At 42.9% G+C, this 24,693-nt stretch overlaps 1 protein-coding gene across 10 annotated transcripts in view; it reads right to left on the bottom strand.

Annotated features, from left to right (window-relative positions):
• The window catches only part of Tead1 (TEA domain family member 1 (SV40 transcriptional enhancer factor)), a 174,714-nt gene that overhangs the window by 11,637 nt on the left and 138,384 nt on the right, over positions 1-24,693 (bottom strand). For 8 of the 10 annotated variants that reach the window (XM_013511983.1, XM_013511974.1, XM_013511975.1 and 5 more), the window contains 3 exons: positions 24,209-24,382; positions 4,230-4,370; positions 1,249-1,401 (listed from right to left, as the gene is read on the bottom strand). In XM_013511983.1, the coding sequence (XP_013367437.1) occupies positions 1,249-1,401; positions 4,230-4,370; positions 24,209-24,382 (468 nt within the window). The remainder of the gene's footprint in view (positions 1-1,248; positions 1,402-4,229; positions 4,371-24,208; positions 24,383-24,693) is intronic. The other 2 variants (XM_013511981.1, XM_013511982.1) reach the window with 1 other exon arrangement.

Here is a 24,693-nt window from a genome sequence, read left to right as displayed (position 1 = left end):
CCTAGTGTGAGGGGAACTCACACCAGGAAAACAGGCAAAACGTAAAGGTATAAAATAGGTTTTTGGAATTGGGTGGGGAGCTTGTTTTTCGTTTTTTTTTTTTTTTTTTTTTTTTTTTTAAACCACTACTTCACTGATTGAGAACCACTGCATTAAGGCAACCAAAACAACAGATAAAGAATTCCTCCTGGAAATCTTCTAGTTCTTAATTCTGGTGAAAAATAGTAATAAAGCAGGCCTCCAGAGGGCTGAGTATTTGACCGCAATTTAGCCTTTTCAGCAAAATTGTTTCCACAAAGTTTTTTAGAGGGCATTTTCCCTTCAGTGTAATCAAGGAATGTTACTTTTTAAAGATGAGCCTTAGGAAACTCATTACTGCATTTTTATAAGCATATTTTGAGAACAACACTGTTCTTAATAACTTTACCAAGTTTCCAAATGAAGTTCCCAAGAGAAACATGTTTTAAAGTTAAATCTCGGAGGAAACACCACACATAGCCCACTGTCCGGGGGCAGGAGCTTTCCCCTCATGGACTTTGAGTACTACAATCCCTTCCTTTCGCTCCAGCTACCCATTAAGCTTTGTCCACATTTTTCTGTCTATGGAGGATATCGTCCTTCAGTCCCTCTTCACTGCATTCCACTCTAATTTATATTTCTTTTGGTCCTGACACTTTATTTTCTATTTTAGGGCATGTTTCTTCTTACAAGGCCTTGGAAATCCTTCATGAAATGAGTCAAGGTATGTTTGAAGTACAACTCTATTGACTCTGCCTTTGTTTTGCTTAGGGTTATCTATTGCACACAGCTGCTGAGACCAATCTGGCTATTGCTGGAATTGTGTGGAGGAACTTAAACGAAATGCACATGCCTGAGTCCTATCCTCAGGATCCTCATGTAACTCATGCAGCATTCAGCCTGATTTTTATAAGGTCCCCAGGTCTCTTTAATGTGCAACCAGAGTTGATAATCCAGGACCACTGCTCTGACCACCCACCTGAACTCTCTCATTCTGCCTGCTTAGACACCTCAGCCAGATGAGACCCCTTCCCTTCTATGCAGTCCAGCCCAGATGTGGCCCAAGTGCTCATAGATGCTGTGAATCAACTGCTAGCTGACCACGTGGGGTCGCAGGTGACAGCCATGTACCCTTGGCCAAGGTCTTGGGGCCCCCTGGCCCACCTTCCTTACAGTCAACAAGCCTCATGGCAGACTCTGCCAAGACAGGAAAAGAGACAAGACCATTACCAATAAAATAGTGAAGTTTTCCAAAACACTGTTCATCATATATTTCTCTGGTAAGTGTTTGAGCTTGTGGATGAAGTTGATCATATATTCACACATCGGGGAGCGGTTTATTCGGTACACAAATCGGCCATTCTCGAACCTTGCATACTCTGTCTGTGAGGACAAAGGAATGTGAACATGTTTACACTTGTGACTTCAAAAGACCAGAAACTGCCATGGCTGTCACACCTTGGTACTTCAGTGCCTTGAAACTCCTTGAGTTTTGTACTCCATGCGTTTTGATGCAAAAATTTTATCTGGGTTTGTTGGTACTCAGGTGGCAAGCTAGAACTTGTTGGTATTGATTGCCTCGTGACTTGCTACCCTTCCAGTCCAAAAAATTTGTTACTTAGTTGAAAAAAAATCCTAAATCTGAAGTATTCTATATACACAATCTATCATTTTTCTGAAAGTTTAAAAAAATAAGTAAAGAAGATGACAGCTAAAGAATATTTTATTTTTTTATTGTAAGCTCCATAAAGAGCAGTGAAAAGGAAAATGCATCCAAACTTATGGGACAGAGTAAAACTTTACTTGGTGAGACTTAGGGAAGCCGTCTCATATGTCCTCTTCACTAATAATAAAAAACTGCAGCACTAAGTACACATTAAAATTAAAAAAAATTGGAGTGAGATCAACTTTTAAAAGGACAAAAAAAAAAAAAAAAAAAAAAACAACAAAAAAACCCACAAAAGAAAACCAAACCACAAATCAAAGGAAGCCAGGAATGGGAATTAATAATGATGAAAGAGCAAATCAATGAAGTATAAATTAAAAATGTGGACAGAATGCATTTAAAAACTGGTTCTTCCAAAAGACCAAATAAACCCTTGACATGCTTAAAAAAAGATGAAGAAAGAAAAGAAGCAGAAGAGCAATTACAGTAGAGATTAGGCACTTTACATAACTTTAGGTTAAACAAAGCAAAGCAAACCCAGAGAACAGAGATGTTTCCAGAAAACACAAACTACTAATACTGAATCCTAAAAAAGTGGAAAATATCAACAGGACACTAACTGTGGGAAGGACCAGGACTAGGGAGGTATCCATCTGTTCAGCGATAGAGTACTGGGAAGATGGGGACGACAAAGGGCATGATGCTAGTCAGCAGGGTAAGCTCAGGGGATCTATCGTACAACAGTGACTGTAGTTAATACCAAGGCGTTTGATTTTTGAAAACTGTCAGGCAAGATTTTAAGCGCTGTCACCACAGAAGAGGGATTACATGTGGGAATTAACTTATTCAGCCATTCCACACTGCATGTAATACTTCAAAATATGTTGTATGTGATAAATATATAAAGAGAAAAGAAAGCACTTTAGCATAAAAGCCAACAGTAAATATAATACTAAGTGGCAAAATGCCCAAACTATCACTAACATGCTAACTCTACAAGGAGACCTACTAGCACTGCTTCTTTATACAACGAGTACTCACCGCTGAGATCTCCCAGCCCCATCACCTTCTTAGCTTCTCCTGGGGCTTCCCAGGCAGCATGTAGCCTCTGCTCTTCTGCTTGTGTCTCCCTCCCACTCACCCAAGCCTGGCTGCTGCGCCCTTGTCACTCCAGGCAGCGGGCCCCCTCCTCCCCCAGCTTCAGTTATCCTTAAAACATAGAATCCCCAGTTGAAAATCCAGTCTCTACCATCTCCTGAATTCTAGTCTTGCACCTCTAATCATCCCCTATTTCCTCCGGCACACCCTCTTTCCTTACCTCCACTACTGTATGAACCTCACTTTCGATTCTTCCTCCTTTTTAATCTTTAATCTGCATGCAGTTTCTAGATGCCATTCAAGATTTTTTTTTTTTTTTTTTTTTGCAGTACCGGGGATCGAACTCACGACCTTGTGCTTGCCAGGCAGGCACGTATGTCACTGAGCTATATCCCCAGCCCCAAGATTTCTTTCTGACATTATTTCAGGAGAGCTCAGGAGTCCTACACTTCAGTGATGATCAAACCAACTCACTCAGATCCTCTTCTGCCTGGCGCTCTGGGTCCAAACTCCGACCTGCCTGCAGCAGGCTGGGAGGGTCAGGTCAACAAATACATCCCCCTACAGGGCAGCACAAAGCCTCTGCCACCACCAGGTTACACTCCTGGTCCTAGGAGGCCTGGACCTACTGCAATAAAAACTCCTCACTGAAGAGGGACTGACTGGGGGAGGGCAGAAGACACTGGAAGGCACAGCTTTGCAAGAAATGCCAACTGCAAATCCCAGCACTCTGAGAGGCTGAGGCAGGAGGATCACAAGTGTGAGCCCGGCATGGGTAATTTAGTGAGACTCTGTCTCAAAATTAAAAAAAATAAAATAAAATAAGGCTGGGAATACAGCTCAGTGCAAAGTTCTTGGGTTCAATCCATTAATCAATCAAATAAATCCTGATAACACAAACATGCAGTTCTTCAATAGGAGGGAGACAGGAAATGTAAAAGCTATAAGGAACTATTTGATCCTAATACAGAATTAAATGTATCTAAAACAATTAAAAGGAAGAGAGTAGAAATAGCAAAACCAACAATATCAAACCCAAGAGGTCAGGGTTTTAGAAGGCAGATGCCAGTCAGCTACAGACCACCCTGACAGTTCTCTAAACAGTCGGGGGGAGGGTGTGTGTGTGTTTGTGTGCCCGCACCAGGAGGTAGGTGCTAAGGTCCACCTTCACCCACTTCCCTCCCAAACCCCTAGAAAGCTTCATGCCAAGGTGATCAGGTGGCTGGACAATGCTGACTTCGGACACAGCAAGGGCTGAGCAGGATTTCCTACCTGCTTTCAAGCGCTTCCAAATCATTTTGCCTTTTCAAAGCTACAGAGGAAAGACTGAGAAAAGGGGAGGGAAAGGAGAAGACATCGAAAGTCCAACCCTCTGCCCCTGTGAACCTTGAAAGGAAGGCAGCAGCTGCCCTGGAATGAAGTTTCTTGTCTGTGGAGGCCAACTTACCTCTACTTTTTCTACTACTTGCTTCCCAAAGGAGCACACTTTGGTGGAACAGGTGACTGTCATATTTTCAGAACTCTCGTACTGACTGGTTACACCATAAAAAGCCCCAGCATCATCTTGAATATTGCAGTTTAAATCGGCCTGTTGGGAAGGAAATGGGGGTGGGGTTATTCTCTCATCCCAGGAGTCATGGTGACAAGCAGCCAAGGCTAGGGCATGGCACCTGGTGGCGGGGCAGTGGAAGGGTGGCTTGGAGGTAGCTCAGAGATGCCCCTCTAAAAACAAGTGTCCAGCAGTCACTTTCTGTAGAGGATGCCAACCTGGAAAATGCTTCCTGGAAATGACCTGCTACTTGTACCTATTCTGTTTTACTTTCTTGCATTCAGCATCTGTATAACACTGTTTCTTCCAACAAAATATCCTCAGGTCCCAGGTATGTGCAGAAAGCTGGACATGAATTCACTAATTTTTCAAGAGACTGAGAACAGGAGACTTCGTAGCCAACTGGCCATGTGTGATACATGCAATACAGAAACTTTGCTAGAAGTTACAGGCATCTTCCTAAAGACTGGCTTACAAAGATGCTAAATTAGTGCCCCTCACTTCACACATTTTTCTCAAGTACTATGGGAGGCTCACGCTAGATCCTAGACAGGACCTGGCCACAACCTAATGTGTGAGATAAGTACAAACATAAATAACTACCATGTGGGTAGACGGTAAATATCACACCAAACACGCCAGAATGCAGACAGTGGAAGGCACCGCTTCTAAGGAGGTCACAGTGAACGTAAGTTTGTATGGAGATGGAGCCACTGCAGTATTTAGATCACTGCTATGATCTACCTGAATGTGTCCCCCAAATTTGTGTGTTGGAAAGCCAACCCCCAAAGCAACAGCGTTGGATGATGGAGCCTTTTGAGAGGTATTGAGGTTTCTGCTCTCACAGGCAAACTAATTCCTGTATAAGAGGGCTTTCAGAAATGAGCTGTCTGTCTCTGAAATGAGCTATCTCTCTTAGTCTTCTGCCTTCCACAGGGTGAGGGTGCAGTGAGGCTTCATAAGACAATGGTTCCTTTAACCTGGCCTTCCCAGATCCCAAGAATGTGAGGGCTAGATCTGTTCTTTATAAGCCTCCCTGTCTGTGGAACTGCAGCTTAGCACCACAGTGGAAGGCTGTTGCTAATTACTTGCGCATCCCCTCTCACACACCAGGCTCTGTGTGGAGAGCTGGGGAGCAGAATGAGCAAAGGCTGGGCCGGAGCCTGCTCTCTTGGGGCTAATGATTTAGTAAGGAAGGCATGAGGATGAGAGGGAAGTCCCAGGGACAGTAGTACAGAGGGACAGGGGAACAAAGAGAGGGGAGGGGCTCTCCAAAGCCCTACAGCCTGGATCCAAAGAAAGAGGCCCCAGCTAGGCAAAAGGAGCATTCCCGAAGGGAGAGACCAGGGCTGGAAAGCGGGACTGTGAAAGGGTGGGTGGGATGGAGCCTGCGAAGTGGAGAGGAGCTGGGAGGGAGGCAGGAGGATCTTCCATCCTGAGACCGTGGGGACCAAGGAGCTCTGAGCAGGCAGGATAGCAGCACTGACTGCTAGATCCAAGCTAAGGAGATCAGATCCAAAAAGGCATCTCTAACCACAATTTGGAGAAGAGAAAAAGAAGTAGTGTAGACACAGAAATGGCATCCAGTATAGTCATCCAAATGCAAGAGATATGGAATACCATGACGGCTCTTGACACAGTGGGGAAGATCTGATCTTCAAATGAGATTTTCCATTTTGGGAGATTCAGCACATTTGGACTCGATAATTTCAATCCCTTCTCAGGTACTAGCCACCGTGAAGATATGAGTCATCCTACTTATTTTAAAATAAAGACTTGCATTTGAATTTCCTCTTTGCATTCAATATCAGGAACATGTCCATCCTGTTTAGCAAAACTTCACGTTTTCTGCCTTCAAAGAGAGAACCATGTACTCTATATTCCCCTTTGCAACTCATGTGCCAAGAAATTCCAAGCTCAATTCAGTGTACAGTAATGCCTTGTCCCAGCCTAGCTGCTTCTACCAACCAGTGTGCAGCTCTTTGTACTGGTTTCCAATCTGCCTCTACTGGCACTCGTTTTACACATCCATAAATGTGGTAAGCTTTCTCACATTGTGCTCCATGGAGCTGCAAGGGGCACTAGTCATAAATAAATAAAAACCCCCACAGTGCATTCTTCTCACTTTCAAGGGTTTAACCTTTGGCTCCACAGAAGAGCAGCGAAGTGGGAAATGAGGCCCTTCCCTAGCTGCAGTCTGCACCTGAGCTTCCCAAGCTGTGCTGCAGCCTCTGGGAGAGAAAGGTGCCTTACTATCCAGGTACCAGGGAGCTCGGGCACTGGACTGACCATCAGGCTGCACCCAAGGGAGCCTGCAGGAACCACTCTGGTCTTGCTCTGATCACATCCTGGAACATACGACACTGCAAAGTGGCAGGTGTTTGCAGCTGTGGGTTTATTAGTGATGTTCTTTTTGTTCGGTGGGACTTACATGCTCTTACTACTATAATGTTAGTTTATGTCAAACAATTTCAGCATTTTTATTTTTATTTTTTCCCTGCCTCTGCCACCTCCAGTTTCAGCAATGTCAAAAATGTTTTCAGTGTATGTACAAAGCAAATGAGACACAAATTGTAAAATGAGTGTATACAGCTTTACTTCTACTTATGAAATTGTCTGCCTCTCCAGAAGTAACCAGAGGTAACCATTTTTCAAGAGTCCTTAGATACTTAGCAGATAGTCAAACAAATATGTTTTCTGCACAAACAGCACTATATTTTTTCTCAATCTTGTTTTATAATAATCCATCTTAAAACTTGAATAGACTGACAGCGGGATGGTCATTTAAAAAATACCAACAGCTGTACCTTTTCAGGACTGCACGCTGCTCTGCTACCCAGACGCATGATAAGTTACATTCTACCGGTGAGTATTCAGGATGTTTTCCAACAACGCAGTACTAACACATTTATGCTGAGTAGAAAAGGATGTTGCCAATTATTTTTATTTTTCCTTCTTTCAGTTTTAAGAAACTTGTAGCTTTGAAAATGAGTGATTATGTGCTATGAAGACACATAATATTAGTGAGCTAATATTGCAATTTAATATGGTGATTTAAACAAACTTTTTAAAATATCAAACTGTTTTGAAAGACTGGTCAACAACTCAAGCAATCTGGCGTTTGTGGTGTAAGGAGGGACATGTGGGAAGGAATACGTGAAATAAATGATGGGGGTGGGGAAGCAGGCAAGTTGATGGAGCCAAATGTTCATTAAAAAGTGTCAATCTCAGCCGGGCATGGTGGCACACGCTATTATCCCAGCATTCTGGAAGCCTGAAGCAAGTGTGTGACTTAGGGCCAGGGATGAAAGCTCAGTGTGAAGACCCTGAGTTCAGTCCGTAGTTCTACAAAAAGAAAGTGTCAACCTCAAGTTACTTAAAATATAGAAAACAACCTGTTAAAATACACAATTTAAAAGCATTCATTTTTAACCATGTTTAGACTGGTACTCATCATGACCCTGAGTTGCTGACAGTTTCCACAACCCTCCTGGTTCCATCCTCTGAGTTTGCCTGCAGAAGGGAAAGTAGCTGTCCTACAGCAGTAGCAAACCTAGCAAATTTGACACCTTGAGTGGATCATTATTTCCCGTTATTAATTAGCACTTTATTTCAGTTGCCTAACATTGTAAATAGCCTCTGAAAGGAGCAACAGAGAATGAGAGAAATGAAGTAACCAAGTGCTTCCCCTATGCAATGCTGTGGCTCATCTACAAATAGGTTATAAGGAGTGGAAGAGGTAGCACAGCAGGGGCACTGACTCTAACTCCACCTGAAGCCTGTTGGAAGGATTCCAAACTGCTAAGAATCTATTCTGGAAATGAATTATACCTCGCATTCATGTGTATCACTAAAAGATAAGCAATATAATGCACAAGTAATATGTGTGCTAAGCTGAAGCTTGACTGTGTCAGTGTTACGGGCTTGGGAGCCACCAGAACACTGGTGTGATGCCCTTTTGGGTGTGTGGGGGTGGGTCAGAGAGATGTGGCTCCTTCCTGTTCCCCTGCTCTGATTGCTGGCTGCCATCAATCAAGCAGCTTTGCTCCACCACCCTCTTCTGCCATGGTTTCTGTCATGAAGCCAGCTGACCATGGACTGAGCCCCCATGAAACTGTGAACCAAATTAAATCTCAACTCCTTTAAGCTGTGGGTGATAAGTACTGTGTCCAGCAAGGGAGAGCTAATAAACATATACATGTATATTTTGTATATATAAAATATTCAGTAACTTCAATTATTTAGGACTTAAACCAACAGAGGACTTGAGGAATATTTTATCAATGACATTATTTAGAACTGTGGATACATAGTAAAGGATGGTTTTGCCACTCTTTATAAAGTCTCTACAGAGAGAGAGAGAGAGAAAGAGAGTGAGAGAGAGAGAGAGAGAGAGAGAGAGAGAGAGACCCTCCTTATAGGCTGCACCTGAGTCAGATTAAGTCCCACCACCTCACCTTCGCTTTACCACTGTCTCCCAGAACTTCCCAAATACCTTGAATGAAGTTTAACTTGGAATCGGAGATCTACAGTTATGATGACATGAATTATGAATAAAGAAGTTATTAAAGAACATCCATTATGAAAACCTACCCCCAGAAACCTGGTGAACAACCTGTGTAGCTTTATAGTTGTTCCTTCAGTATGTTAGATATAAGATGCATTATGAAGTATAAGATATAAGATGCATTATGAAGTATAAGATGCATTTAGAGACGAGCATGAATCAGAAGTTTCTAGTGCTATTAGTTTTCAAATGAACCAGCACCCAGATGAAAAAAAAAAAGAAGTCCCTCCATATATGCTCCCTCGGAGTCACAAGCACCCCCACGCCTCAAGGGGGACCATGACCCTAAAACATCATACCTTAATTTTGTCTGTTTTCTTTTAACTATAAATAAACAGACTGGTATAGTGTCTGGTTTTGTTTCCCCACCACAGATTCATCCATGTGTGCTTGTGTGTGGCTTATTCATCCTCATTATTGTTCACTGTACTGAACAAAAATGTCATGATCTATCCATCTCATTACTGTTGGACATCTGTGATGTCACCAAAGTGACACCTACTCTGGACCTTCTTGGACATCCTTTCATGAACACATGGATGAGTTTCTTGCGGATGTTCCCAGGACTGCAAGTGCAGGGTCATAAGGCCCATATGCATCTTAGCCTTCATCTAGGTAAGGGGCACAGATTATTCCTGAATTATTTTGCTTTTTCTCTTTTTCATCTTTTCACAATTTGGGGAAAATTTGTAACTACCATTGTAAATTTAATAGGTTACACTGTAAAAGGCTTCCCAACTAATGGTAAGTAACCAATCTGCTATCACAACTCCTCTGCATTTACCCTTGAACACGGAAAATAATAATGCAGCCATCCAACCATATCGTAGCTGCTCTTTAGGAATGTTCTAGGAGGTGGAATTTTCATGTGAAACATAATTATCTGTCAGCTGATGGCATTAGGACCATTCTAGAAAGAAATTTTGTCACTGAACTCACAAGAAGCAAAGGTAATACTGAAGAAAGAATGCTAGCATTAAATCAATAAAGGAGGTGAACTCTGCCATGAGGATAGGATTCCTGTGGAGCTCATTACTCACCATACTGACACATTCCCTGCAACTGAAAATGCAGGGCGTAAAGCTGACCTGTTTCATGTGGCTTTGAAGGCAAGAAAATAAGAAATGAAATGCTCTTAGAGTCAAACTATTTCTCCTTAATCAGCTTTTATTTACCTCAAAGTGTATTCTAAAAGCAGATACGTACAAAAATCCAGGAAACAGCTAAGCCCTGGAAAACCTATCTTCCCCATACACTGAATATAAGCCACATTCGTTACTGTGAGGGCCAGGTTTGAAATACTCGCCAATGTGGGTGCAGGTATCGGGATGACAACAGGCCCTTCTAAGAACCTCCTGGTTTGCCCACTGTGAATCATGAATTGAGCTCAGAGGCTCGCTCTTCTACCTTCCAAAGCAGAAACCCTATGCACACCATCCAGACCTGCACTGCCCTGTAAGTCTTCCCACACATGGGAAAATAATACTTCACTGACTCTGCTAGATGTCAACTGTTACACAGCTCTCCCCACTGTCAAATGTGCTTTCTATTGTGGCTGTCACAAATGGCTGCAAATTTAGCAGCCATTAATTGATTTGCATTTTGGCAGGTCAGAGTTCAACTTACCAGGCTAAGACCAAGGTATTGGAAGGCTGTTGTTTCTTTCTGGAGGCTCTGGAAGCCTTGCCTCTTCTATCATAGACAGCTAAGTTTGGCAAAATATCATAGGCTGTCAGACAGGGATGGGCCCTCGAAGAAGTCAGTGCAGAAGAACATATTACAACTGTTCAGGGACACACTGAAGGCCAGGCCTCAAGACAAAGTCCAAGTGACTACACCTAGATACTTCCCTGCGGGATAAACAGTAATGATCCATATTCTAGATAGGCATCAACAACCTTGGGACGAAGACCTTCTTGACCCATCCCTTCCAGGAAAGGTCCTTGTTCTTTCCATGTACACTTGCTATGACTTGCTTCCCCTTGGATCAATACTACCTAAGTGACTGTACTTGTAATCTTATTGGTTGACCATAGTTTTGTCCTACCTTATACCCACCTCATGATTCTGCTCTATAAAACTTCCTTTGAGAAGTGGGCCATAGGCAACCCACTTTCTGGGTCCCCTCCTGTCACTCTTAGGTAGGAGCTATCTTTCCCTCAAAGAATTTCCTACTCTTAACCTTCACTGTTCCTTAGCATTCATTCTTCAATTTTGGGGAACACGAACTTGGCATATCAGACATCTAGCAGGTTGGGAATTACAATATTTCTCCTACATCATTTGGAAGTCCTGTATCATTCCTATAACACTTCCAGCTCTGGGTTTGTTTGTTTTGCTTCCATCTTGTACTTTCAAGGAGTTATTTGACTACACTGAGCCCATTCAAGTAATCCAAGCAATCCACCTGAAGATTAGCAATGCTACCTCCCCTTTGCTACGCCATCTGAAATATTTATGGGTACCACGGATACAGAGGCTGACATGCTCTTTGGGAGCCATGGTTCTGCTGACCACACCTGGTAAGCCCCAATTGTTTCTCTCTGTACCTTCTATCCAGATCTGCCTTTGCAAACCCAAGAACCTTTCCATAGGACAACTCCGCAATTCTCTCTCACCTCCCTCTAACATCCAGTTTCTGCTGCCTTCCACATGCAAAGGGCTCTGCAGGTCCTAGCTGCTTCCCAAGATTCAAATTTTGCACGTATTTTTATTTTTAAGCCTCATCCTGTTTCAGCCTTCTACTCCTAGTCCAGAAATCTGTGAGTGCCGCCTCTTACTGTTATTCTCTCATCTCGGACATCTGACTGACATGTGGAGGGCAGGCTCTCACTTTTCACCTCTCCGTCCACAGCGAATATGGCCGGTGGCCACAGGCCACTGGGGCGAGGGGCGGAGACAACACATATGAAACTCACCTGTGAGCTGTTATGAACTGTACAAATGACAGCTCTTAATAATACCAATAGTCACCCCTATGAACATGTCAACTTGAAATATGGAACAGGACCGAGCCTCAGGTCACATCTACTGAGACCATCCTCACTCAGAGTGGACAGTGGTTCATAATCAATAAACGTGATGAAGATGGCCAAGACAGACCCAGCCTGAGCCCTGATCCACATCTGTCAGTGTGTGGCACAGAGACAACATGGGCTTTCTCATGCTTGTGAGTTTATGACAAGTCCTACATACTGCTCGAACAGGTTACAAAATGACCATCTTCCCCACAAAGACATCATTAGAGACGCTACAGGGTTCTTTCTGGAAATGAGGCAATTGCTAACAAAGGTGTGTTGAGTGAATTAAAGATTCAACTCAAAATTTAGTCTATTTACAAGCAGGGCCTGGAAAACAGTCTAAGGTGGAAGCAGAGGGGGTCTTAAAGGAAAGCAGAGGACTGCAGAGCATCACAGAGCAAAGCAGCAAAACCACACCACCCAAAGTTCCCTTCCTCTTCGCTCCCTGGTCCCACAACTGAAGCAAGTACAGCAAGTACAACTGCGTCTGTGACATCTCACCCCGTAAGCCTGTTTACAAGAAGCTGTGTTCCACTCTTGAGCTGCACGGTCTTGCCTTCTTTTGGTAAATCTGAAAAATCTTAACAGTCTTAAAAACATGATCCTTCCCATTTCATGCATAAGGAAAAATGAGGCCCAGCCCAGGTATACGGGACTGACTGGGGTGAATGCGGGCTGGGCCCGGGGCAGGAGGATCAGGAAGAGAACGCCAATCCAACACTGCCAATGGCTCGCACAGCAGAAGCATCTGCTGACTGACAGCTGCTTTGTCACCAGCTTCACTGGGGAAAAGTGCACAGAACAAAGGGAAACAGATAACCCCTGAGGCAGGGGGAAGGCAGGGTGTGGGGTCAGGAGCAGGCTGGGGACACTCCCTTCCTACTCACCCCTCCCTTCCATTCTACCCAGAGGGCTTGGATGGGCCTTGCAGGCGAGATTACTTGGTTGCAAAAATGAAAACATCAAGAGGATTGTCCCTGACTAGAGACAGCATAATAGGCACTGATGGATGCAAGGAGACGCGGGCGTTTTCAAACTACCACTTTGAACCTCTCCTCTGCATCCTCTCTGAGACATGATCAAAGGACCAAGATTTCAAATTGTGAAGCAATTTTTTCCAATGGCAGCATCTGGCTCCTTGGCAGGCGGCACGGGAGCTGGGCCCCGCTGTGGGCGGACATCCAGGCCTGCCACATGGCGAGGCTCGGCCAGGCAGGGCACACTGCTTGGGCTTCGCAGCTGCTCCACAGGCGCCAAAGGACAATTGCTCCCCACTGGGCTGTGCGCCCTCAGGCAGAAGGGCCCCGAGGACAGTGCCGAGCTGGGGGGTCTAGAGAAAGTTGGTGGCCCGAGGCCCCCTCCTGCTGGTCTCATTTGCATGCATCTGCATCCTGGCCCAAACCCTGGGGCTCCCCTCACTGGCATTCAGAGGCCTGGGGAGGGTCCAGGGTGACAGTGGGACACCGCCCCAGAAAGACAGTCTGCATTTGGGGAGAGCGAGGCGCTGTCCTCGGGGAAGCGGGTGTCTGAGCCATTCCCTTCCTTCATGCCATTGTGCCCTGCCCAACGCAACGGGACAGCAGATGCAGCTCTCTGGCCACAGCTGTTTTAAATAAGAATAATAGGAATAAACTCTGCCAGGCCAGCTCTCGCAGTTACTTCTCACTAATTATGGCATATATTTACATCTACAAAATAGACCATTTTTAAAAACACCATTGAGAGCCCCTTTATTGTGCAGATTGGCATCCCTATTTGAATTTCATAAACATTTAGTACTTCAAAGAATCTTAAAAGCTTGCTCTAATTACAATATGCATTGCTTGAAAGGCTGCCTGTTTGCATTGCAAATTCCTACAAATAACAGCATTTGTTTTTAAAAGTTCAATTAGTATCACCCACACAACTTTCAGGTAGCGCCTACTGATAACTGCAGAGGTGGCTGGGGTGAGAGGGTCAGGGTCTCAGCCTCAACTCCAAAGATGCCGCCCATGCCAGTTCTCCATGAGGCAGTAAGCACGGGGCGCCAGGGCTAGCTCCGCTCTCGTGAGGTGCAGGAACACTGGCCTGGCCTGGCCTGGCCTGGAGGCCCACTTTCCCAGGAAATGAGACCTGCCTAGCTTGGAGTTTCTGCACATGAATTATCTTTCTGAGAACAATTAACAACCCCCAAGCAACCAGTTATATATACTTAAGTAACAATGACGATATTGGCCACCCAGTTAAATTTGCATTTCAGATAAAAAACAAAGAATAAAAGTATATATATTTGTTCCAGATATTGAAATGGAGCCTTTGTACATAAACAAAGTAATCACTGTTTACCTGAAACTCAGATTTAACCTGGCAGCCTGCAATTTTATTTGCTAAATCTGACTCTACTAGTCATCCTTAATTGAAAAAAATTAGTAGGATTTATTCTTAAATTCTGATTGCTGTAAGAAAGCGTCTTACACTCAAGATATTTAAGGGGAAAAAATGAAGTTGCAGAGAAATACATGGAGCTAATTCTTTTTGAAGTAAAAACAAACTGTATCTGTGTATGTACAATGTTCACAGATACATCAAAACCTGGAAGGATACATTGCACATCTTAGGATTTGGCTGACAAGTACATGTGTGAGAGAAGGGTCTCTCACTCCTCATTCTGTAGCCTTTTAAATGGCTGAACTACCCAACAAGCCTGTGTTACTTGTGAAACGTAAAAAGAGAATTAGAAGAGAGCAGGAGGCACAGTACCTTGCATCTCTTCCAGCACAGAGAAGGGATTTCCCACATGACCAACCTCCAGCACAGGGAAGGGATTTCCCACATGACCAACCATCTAGGTCCAATTTTTAACAATGAACCAAGATCCCTGAAGCATCTAGATTTAACAAGCCCCCAGATAGGAAAGGCTAGGTCCTAGGCCCCTGACCCGGCTGTTGTTAGCACCTACTGAGCCAAAGGACCCAACAGAGAAAGCATTTTAGGAACAGCCTTCAGGATTCTCCCAGAATCAAGGTAACTCCCACTTTAAGAAAATCTGCCTCAATGCCCAGTGGGCTCAGAGTTCCTGGGGGAAGCAGAGTGAGTTTCTGTACCCGTTTCTCAGATTTTCCTGTCCTATGAAATGTGTGTGTGTTTTCCCTGAAAATCCCTCTCCATTCCTTTTCATGGGACATTTCCTTTAAGCTTCTGTTCAAAAGCTGTCTTTGAGGAGGTCTTCCAGAACACTGGCAGGCATACACAGGGTTCCCCCACGTCCTGTATTTCCACCACAGGTCCTACCCAAGGCACCGCCATTTACCTGCCCTTGTGTCTGTTCCCCCTGAGGATGATTCCTTAAAAACTCTCAGGTGTTAAGACATGCGAGCCCAGGAGCAGTGTGCCTGATGTGTAGCAATTTCTCTAGAACTGTTTACTGAAAGAAATAAAGTATCTTTTCACCTTATAGATTAATTTTTAAAAATCTGAAAAATCTCTTCTGTTGAAAAATCTCACTGTTGGACAAACAAAAGTGACAAGAGAGTCCCTGCTCACCTGGGGAGGCTTACAGAGAACTCACCCCAGGGCTGGGGAACAGGAAGGACTGCCAATCCAGGAAGTGCTAACCAGCCCAGGTCTTCTCACGCAAGCAAACAAGATGACTAAGATGGGCTAATGGACTGACTTCCCTATTCCTGTGCATGAAACAGCAGGTCCTGCCTACCAACGGACGATTTTCCCAGAAGCAAACCCTACACCCAGACCCTACCAGCCACAGTCCCACAAGCACCTGTGAACATGGTGCTCTTTCTTGCTAATCTTTCTTCTACTTAAGTCATTCCATCACTGTTGTTTGGGTAACTTCAGAACTTAACATATTTTGAGAGGAGATAGAAATAGGGAGAAATGGAAAACATGTTGAGCTGAAAGGCTCTTTCTTACTGATAGCAGCTCAGAACATGTGGGCAGCAAATGATTCCGTAATGCCAGCTCCCTCTTCCAGGAATAGCAACAGGGACGTCTGCTTCCAAATGATAGACCCAAGCCTGTAATTCCAACCCAAATCTTGCAGAATCCAATGAGAAACAGGCTAAAACTCCAAATGGGGGTCCATTCTGCCAGTTCACACATGCAGCCTGCTTATTCTCCTTAAATAAAGCCCAGTTGTCTTCTATATACTGGCTGTCATTTCATTCCTACATAGATAAAAGCATCTTCTAAATGCTGCCCTCTTGCCAAATAACTTGCTGCGTCTTTTTCTGTTTTATAAAATTTTCTCATCCCTGCTATGGTTAATAAAACCTTGCTTTTCATTCCATTAAAAAAAATTGGCTAAGAAAGTAAAATGACTGAACATATTGTTAATTGTTCACAGTGAATGACTGTAACTCCAAGAACTTTAAAAGGAAACTATTATTAACAGCTGTAGGGTAATATCATGTATCTTAATTTCTAAGATATAACTGATTTAATTAACTAGATGGAAGAAAAAAAGGAATATTATATTAAATGCATATTAAAATGTTATGAAAGAAGGAAAGGAAAAATATATATATATATATACATACACAAGATAGCTAAGATAATTGTACTACTAATTTCTCTTGGTTTATTGAAAGCAACAGTTAATGTTTAATTGTTGGATCAATCTTGTATACCTATACCTGGTAATCTGAGCAACTACTCTGAAGATAACAATAAGTAATACAACAGCCATTGTTGATTTCCTATCATCTTGTTTTGAAATTGTGTATCATTTTTAGTTTTTGTGTTGTTTTGTTTTTACATTTTTATTATTTTCTTTAAAAAAAGAAGTCTGTTGTAACCTGACAAGAGGATACACATCCCTGCAACTTTATTTTGATATTAGTTTCACTTTTATTATTCCAGTTAAGTTTTAAAACTACATGTTATCATACTAAAAGCTGTTATGAACAGTTTTGGCTATAAAGCTTATTAGTGGGTTAAAAAGCATACAACTTTCATTAGATCAGGGTTCCTGATCTTGACATTCTTCAGCCTTACTAGGACACAGAACAGAATTTTGAGGCCTCTCCAAAGATGTTAGTTCCATCTGCATTCCTTATTTGGTTCAATCTATCATTTTATTTGCTTAGTAAACTTCATATGGCTGGAAATTAACTCCTGACAATTAACTGCAAGCTGTGCTTGGGCTTTTCCTTTTAGGAATCACTACTGAGTTCCCGTCTCTTCCAGCTCGGGGAATGCTGTGCTCAACCCCACGACCGCTGCATGGTCTTTATCTTAACAGCACTGTGTGCCATGCATAGCACCGGCACCCCATCTGCAGAAATGCCCCAATGCAAGGCCCCTCTCTATGCCCCTGGTGGTGGACATCCTTCTTTGTGCCCAAACAGCCCGTCATCCCTGTTTTTTTAGGAAAAAAGAAGGGTGATTATCTGCCAGGGGGGACACGTTGGATTCAGTTGTGACATATCTTATACCACATTTCTCTTCAATCACAATTTCAGTGTTACATCAATGTATAATTTTCTGAGATGTTTAAACTGACGATTCAAATGTGAGCTGAGTGAAATTCAATTGCTTGTGGTACTAGTGGTACAAATAGCTCAACTGACGTGACAAGGGATGGGGAGACCCCGTCTGCACTGGGAAGGGTCCAGCAATAATGACTCTATCAGGCTTCCTTCCCTCAGGGGTGGGTATGGTGCTTATGAAGTCAGGTGTATGAGGAATTCCTATTTCAGATCTGTTAAAATGGAAACAAACATGTTTTAGAATGGAGGGAATACAGTACACTTAACCTTAACAATAACGGTTGTTTCTAAGTAAAGGCTTTTGAGTAGAAGGAAAATATAACTGCAGATGTAGAGGATTTAGAAAACAAAGTGACAATGGAAGATTGTTCTTTGTTTTGTGGTGCTTAAAATTATGCCAGTGAAGATAATGGTAACACCTGATCTATTCACTCATGACTATAACTATTTTAGAAAGTAACCCGGGCTATTTACACACATAAAATATATGCTTATATATCCATATCATCTAATAAAATAAAAATGGTTAAATTATGATACACCCAATAAACAGGATATTATATAGCCATTAAAAATGATCAATGGGGTGGGGGTGCTAGGGTATAGTCCCTTGCTGAGAGCTTGCCTAGCATACACAAGGCCCTAAGTTCTGTCTCCAGTGCCAAAAAAGTAAAGAAAATAATTAGGACTACAATGACACTCAGCTGTGTGGGAGGGTATTTGATAAGGAAGAAAAACAGGCTATCTAATTTGAGGTTTTCCTCCACTGGAACTGCACATTCAAGGCACACTAGGTTGTATTCAAGGTACACTTACAATTAAAAGTTATCTATTCCTAAAACAGCCTAGAGAGTTATGTTGCCCTCAGAATTATACTGTCAAAACTACTCTTCAATGAGAATTTTACTGACATTTCTGGTAAGATTAAAGATCCAACCTAAATTTCCTGGTAGAAGATGAAACCACCTCCAATCCAAAAATCGAAATCTGGAAGTTTTTCAGTGTGGCTATGATGCTCAAAAAACCTTACATTATGAAGCATTTCAGATTCAGGATTGTCGAATTAAGGATGCTGTGTCAGGAGTCTATATAACTACTTCAAAATCTGTAAAACTCAAGAACCTGCAATACTTCTGATCCCAAGCATTTCAGACAGAACTACTCAACCTGTAATGGTCGTTTGTGCCCCACATTTTATGCTCCTTTAGATCAACCAGATGCTGGCCACAAGAGGAGATACCTGCGCAGGTTCCGAAAAAATCTGTCATCCTCGTGGGTCCTAGGGACAGGTGGAGCCCCAGTGCCCCTGTGAAGGGCACGGGGATGATCAGGAGGCAAAAGATAGGGAAGAACTCAGAACTGACTGGCTGGAATAACTCTGGCTGTCGTGGGTTCCAGGGTCATTCCCTAGCCCTTGGGAGTCTGGCCTGGGATGATAAAGGTGGAAGCACAGGCCTCACTGGGGCCTGGCCACACAGAAGAGGTCTGGCTGTGACTGGCCAGTGTGAGTATCAAACTCACAGTGCTGGATGAGCCCTTTGCTGATTCTAAGAACTGAACGAAGCCACAAGGGGCCATGTCTCCTGCGTGAGAAAGGTTGTTTTTGATTAAGGTATCAAAACATAATAATATATACAAACACACATGCACACACCCCTGGAGCCCATGTAAACATCCACTAAAGTATCCCCCTAATGACAGGCCTTACAGAGAAACTACCCATGCTGCTACACTTCAGGTATTACCACCGGCTCTCATTTAAGTAAAATCATACTAGCATAGTTTCTGGTTACAGAGCTATGACCCCTTAAGAGGCCATGTGTAGTTTATATGAACAGCTGGGTTCTGGAGTCCAGCAGATCTGGCATTTATTAGCTGTGTAATTTTACAGAAGTCCCTGTGACTCTCTGAGAACTTGGTTTATGTGTAAAGTGGGAATAATCATGGCCCCTTTGCTCCTATTCCTGCAAAATCACCTTTCCTCTCTTTGAAATTAAATACAGTGTATAAAACACAGGCACAAATCTTAAAAAGGCAAACAGAAAAAGGAAATAAATAGAGGCTGAGCATCCCTAATCTTAAGTCTGAAATGCTGTAAACTCCAAAAGTTTTTTTTGCGGGGGTGCTGGGTAATGGGGTTCTGAAAACTAAACACAGGGACTTTCAACTGAGCTACATTCCCAGCCCTTTTTGTTTTGAGAAAGGGACTTGCTAAATAGCCTAGGCTGGGCTCCACCTTGTGATCCTCCTGTCTCAGCTTCCCAGAGTGCTGGAAAACTTTAAAACTTTTTGAGTGGATTTTCTGATTAGGGATTCGTGGTTTAGGGCTAAACCACTAAAGTTAATGCAAATATTTCAAAATCTAAGAAACTCCAAAATCTGAAACACTTCTAGTCCCAAGCATTTTGGAGAAGGATACTTAACCTGTAGAAGGCAATGATAAAAAGGAAAAGATAAAGAATTAAACTAGTAAAAATTCAATATAGAAAGTCTTTCTAGTTCTCTCTCCCCCATTACAGTATTCTCCTGTCTGCAAAAGTGTTAACATCACTAACCTCTGCCCACTGTCCACACAGTTAAATCCCAATCTCGTCTTTCCAAAATTTCCACCCACCCCTCTTTCCCACACAGGGGAGGCCCAGCTGTGACACACCTTGATGCACCCAGTCTCAGCTACGTCCCTTACTCACCAGCCGCCTCCTCGACAACACCCCTGAACCCCTCCCTACTCCAGTTCTTGTAGACAGAATGGCTAAAGCAGGAGGTGAATGCCTGAGATCTCACTGGGGAGAACGTGAAATACTACAAACACTTTTTAAAAGTTTGCGGGTTCTTAAATGCTCAACAGAGATTGCGTATAGCCTAGCAATTCCACTGCTAGGTAGTGACCCCCTCACCATAAAGTCGTACGTCCACTGGTCTGTACACAGACTCCACAGCAGCATTACCCATTAGAGCCTACAGTGGCAGCTACCCACAAGCCTATCACCTAGTGAAAGGATAAGGAAAAAATATATCTGCACGATGAGATTATACTCAACAACAGAAGGGAACTATCCGCTAACTGATGCTACCGAATCAATGCACCTCAACATTATTATAAGGTGCCAGGTGCAAAACACCAAGTACTGAATGATTCCACTAATATGAAATGTCCAGAAAAGTCAAATCCATACACAGGAAGTAGATTAGTGGTTTTCTAGGACTCAGGGTAGAAAAGGAACTGACTACAAACAGGCAAAGATCTTCTGGAGTGACAGAAACACTGCAACTTTGATTGTAGTTACCGTTACACAACTCTGTAAATTTCTTTAACCATTAAATTATACACTTAAAGTGAACAAATTTTATGGCATGTAAATTGTAACTCAGAAAGGCTCTTTTCAAACCTCTGTGGTGAGGTGCCTGTCAGGATCTTCCACCAAAACAGCACAGAGGGACTGCTGCTTGGCTCCCTGTACTCCATTCACCTCCCAACAGCAGCTGGCAAAGAGCCAAGGTGCCCACCCCGGGGGCTACGTGCGGGCACTTGAGGGAGTATAGTATTTAGGGCTTCTTCTGCAGTAGACCTTTCCCTCCCCTGACCTAGCCAGATTGAGCCTAATTTGGAGAAGGCAGACACTCAGAAACAGCTTCAGGAACAATCAAATGAGTGACGTAAGATTTCTGACTACCTTGAGAATTCTGGTATCTTACAAAATAGGCAAAAAAGGACACAAGAGTCTGGTATAGGGTCTCCGTTGTAATTTACTGAATTCACACAAAAATAAGAAAATCTGCTAAGCAAGCTGCTAATACACAAGATATATCAGAGGGAATGTTAGACCTACTTAAGCAGTACCCACCAGAACCTACTGATGTCCCAAGATGGAAGCTGACGAGATTTCAACTGCAAACCTAATTTAAATTACTTTCTTTTAACAGAGTTATGACTGAATTTCCTTATAAAGGTTAAGTACTCCCGACAATTATACTGAAGGAGTGGTTTTGTTCTATCATATTCACAGAAGTATTCAAGTTTAATCCTGTAAATCTTCATTTAATAAACAAGTACCTAATCTCATAGTAACTGTTTCTAAATTCACACATCTCACATAGGACACCATTCTCTACACATCTGCATTCTAGACCTCAGTACCCAGAGATCCATGAGTGAAGAGCCTCATTACCCAAAGCATTTATTAAAATCATCCTCTGAGAAAAATGGGAAACTTTGGAGGCCAAAAAAAGACTTTCTAACAACTCTGGGTATACCAATTTATATTCAAACAAAATGGTAATTATAAGAAGTGTTATTATTTAAAACCACTATTGTTCAATTTGAAAATACTAAAGATGGTTTCATCATATCTTATGATTTCTAATTTGTTTTTAATTAACTTGGATCAATCAATGGTCTTTTCTTATAACTTTCACAGTTGCGGCTCTCAAACTTTTAAATTTCAGGTCTTTCATAGTCTTAAAAAAATGAAGACCTCAGGTTTTGTTTATTGTAGCTCATACGTATCTATGCTTCTTGCACTGGACATAAACTAAGAAATTCTCAAAATACATATTACCTTACTTAAAAAAATAATAACCTCAAAAAATAAGCTAATTACTACATGTTAATATGTGACTTTTTAAGAATGTGTGCCTGTATTTAAAAAAATAATAAAAAGGACTATACCATCTTACATTTTGCAATAGGCTCTTTAGAGAACTGTGGTCCTTTTTCTTTAGGATACATCAAAACGTAAATCTGAAATCTTATCCATGAACTTTTTGTACTTTGTCACCTTAAATTCCACTGGCCTCTAGCATAATATCAAACCATGGTTTTTAAGTGCTACTGTGGATCTCATCAGAAAAGTCTTTTATTGAGAAGCTGTCAAGTTCACTGAGATAGAATTCCTCAAATTCTAATTTTCCTTTGTGAGCTTGGATTTTATATTCGGCAACAAATACTGTCAGTTCTCCATGACATGACTGGCTTACTGAGCTACTTTTGAACCTGTGTTAAAATGACGTTTAAGATGTCACAAAATGCAAAATATGTGTGCATTTAGGTGGTAGAGCCACTGCCTTGATTCCTACTGATGCGTCAGCAGTTGTGCCCCACTGCTTTTTACCAACAGCGTGTGTATCAGCAGAGTGCTAATCGTGACGCAGTATTATAACAAAAATAGGGTGGACTTGGCAATCATGTAGGAGGACACTGGTCACATATAAAACTGCTCTGTTAACATATAAGAACTGATCACCCGCTCACTAGCAGGCAGCCATCGATCTAGAAAACAAAACTGGTAACTACTATGTTTTCAATGTGCTCTGTAAACGTTATTATAAGGAAAAGGCTAACTCCACTCAAATGTCAACAAGGACACACAAAATGAAATCTAGTTATCAAGGAAGGACAAACAAAACAAACTTAATATGCAAATTTCCCCCCATGGAATTTACAAGATGAACTGCCCCCCTAATTTTCCCATTATCTGATATGTGCTGGGCTTTTAAAGTAGGGCATTTGCTTTGTGTTAGAGATGTGGACTTGACAAGCCCTGGGGCCAGAGTCCACAGGGTGCTGAGCAGCCAGGACACAGAACAGGGGCATTAAATAAAGTCAGACAGATCTGATTTCAAGTCCCCGACCTACACGTAGCCTGTCCTCTGTCATCTCGGAGCCTGTTTTTCTTAGCTGGGTATGAGGCAACTTCCACTTAAGCTGTGAGGACTAGATGAAATGCATGTAAAGCACTTAGCACAGCTCCTACCGCACAGCAGGCATTCAATATATGGAAGCCACTCTGTGAATAAGGTCCCCCGTGGGCAGTCAGAGTCCAGTCAGGAGTGCGATGCACATCCAGATAATTATGACCCAGCATGGGGGCTGATTAACTACAAAATGCAATGTGACTAACAGAAAAATCAATGGTCTGCTTAAATGAGGAGGGTGCTGTAATGGGAGGAACTGGCTTGGTGGCCAAAGAGGAAAAGGAAAAAGACAAGTGTGTTGGAACATGTGCAGGCTGGGGCAGGCAGGACCGCTGGGGCAGGCAGGACCCAAGAAGACAAAGCCCTGGAACTGGGCCATTTAGGCCTCTTCATGATATGCTAAGAGACACAAACACGTAAAGCTTTATATTTATTAAAGACTGAGGAATTACAAGTTCTCAGTGCTAGTAGGTTATCTGGTCCGCCCACCACACACCTCCAAGCCTCCATTGCTAGGCCTGCTCAGACCCCCTCAACCCCCACGCAAACCTGCCTAGTAGAGGAGGGACAGCACAGCTTTCCTCTGAGGTCTCTGTACCAGCAAAGACCTAAAGCAAGGGGAATCTGCCTAGCTTCTCCTCCAGCATGGAAGCAGTATTTACTGGGCAAAGGCATTTGGGTTCTGGCACTTAGAAAATCTTGAGGCACAAAACTTTATCTTCACACCGACTTCAGGTCTTCTACTTTATCAACGTTTAGAGACTGCTTTGCTTAATGGGGTGAGAAGAAAAAAAAGGTCACAGTCGCCCGTATTTTCCACTGTAACTCCAGGCACCTGAGAGTCGCTGTGTAAGTACACCCTGAACCCTGAAGAGGCTGCTGGTTGTTCTCGCCCTCAGCGGGGCAGAAACTGCAAATGCCGCAGGATGCACCCTGCAGATGCACAAGTTCAGGATGAGGACAGCCCACTTGTGTGAGCCCACAGTCCCTGGCCAGTGCAGAGAAGCACAAGAAGACACTGCCAGTGTGGACCCACGGCCACCGGTGCTCACGCACAAGATGCGAGCCTGTAGGCACAAACCATAGCAATCACGGCAAGGTTGTACTCACCCAGAATTTTACGAGGAAGAAGGCATTTTGAGGGCCCTTTCCAAATAGTTCCTTTAAGCCACCTTTCTTTTCAGGAAATTTGTCATAAATCTGACGTATGTCCACTGATTCGAGCAATGGGTCACTGTAAGAATGGTTGGCATGCCCAATGTGCACGAAGAGGTGTTTGTTGTACTGTAAGAAACCAACAGAAACATTCCCATTACAAACCCTTTGAGCAAGCCGGGGCACATCGTCTTGGACTGGTAGGAGCGGGAGTCTTGCAATTCTGGAATTAGGCCTTCAACAGCCTAGTTAGGGTTTGTGCCTTCAAAAAGATGAGCAAGTTAAGAAAAGCCGTTAGCGCTTAGGGTTAAAACAATCATTGTATTTTATCGACATGGTCATATACTTCCCCAAATGCCTTCAAAAGGCTTTTTTGCAGACACAGTGATAAATAATTGCATAAGTGCAAGGTACCAAACCAAGACACAATTTTATGGCCC

Source organism: Chinchilla lanigera, unplaced genomic scaffold (assembly GCF_000276665.1).
Source record: "Chinchilla lanigera isolate Chin_1 unplaced genomic scaffold, ChiLan1.0 scaffold00013, whole genome shotgun sequence".
NCBI lineage: Eukaryota > Metazoa > Chordata > Mammalia > Rodentia > Chinchillidae > Chinchilla > Chinchilla lanigera.
Note: the sequence above shows the minus strand (reverse complement) of the source record. Positions and strands in the feature narration are given on the sequence as shown.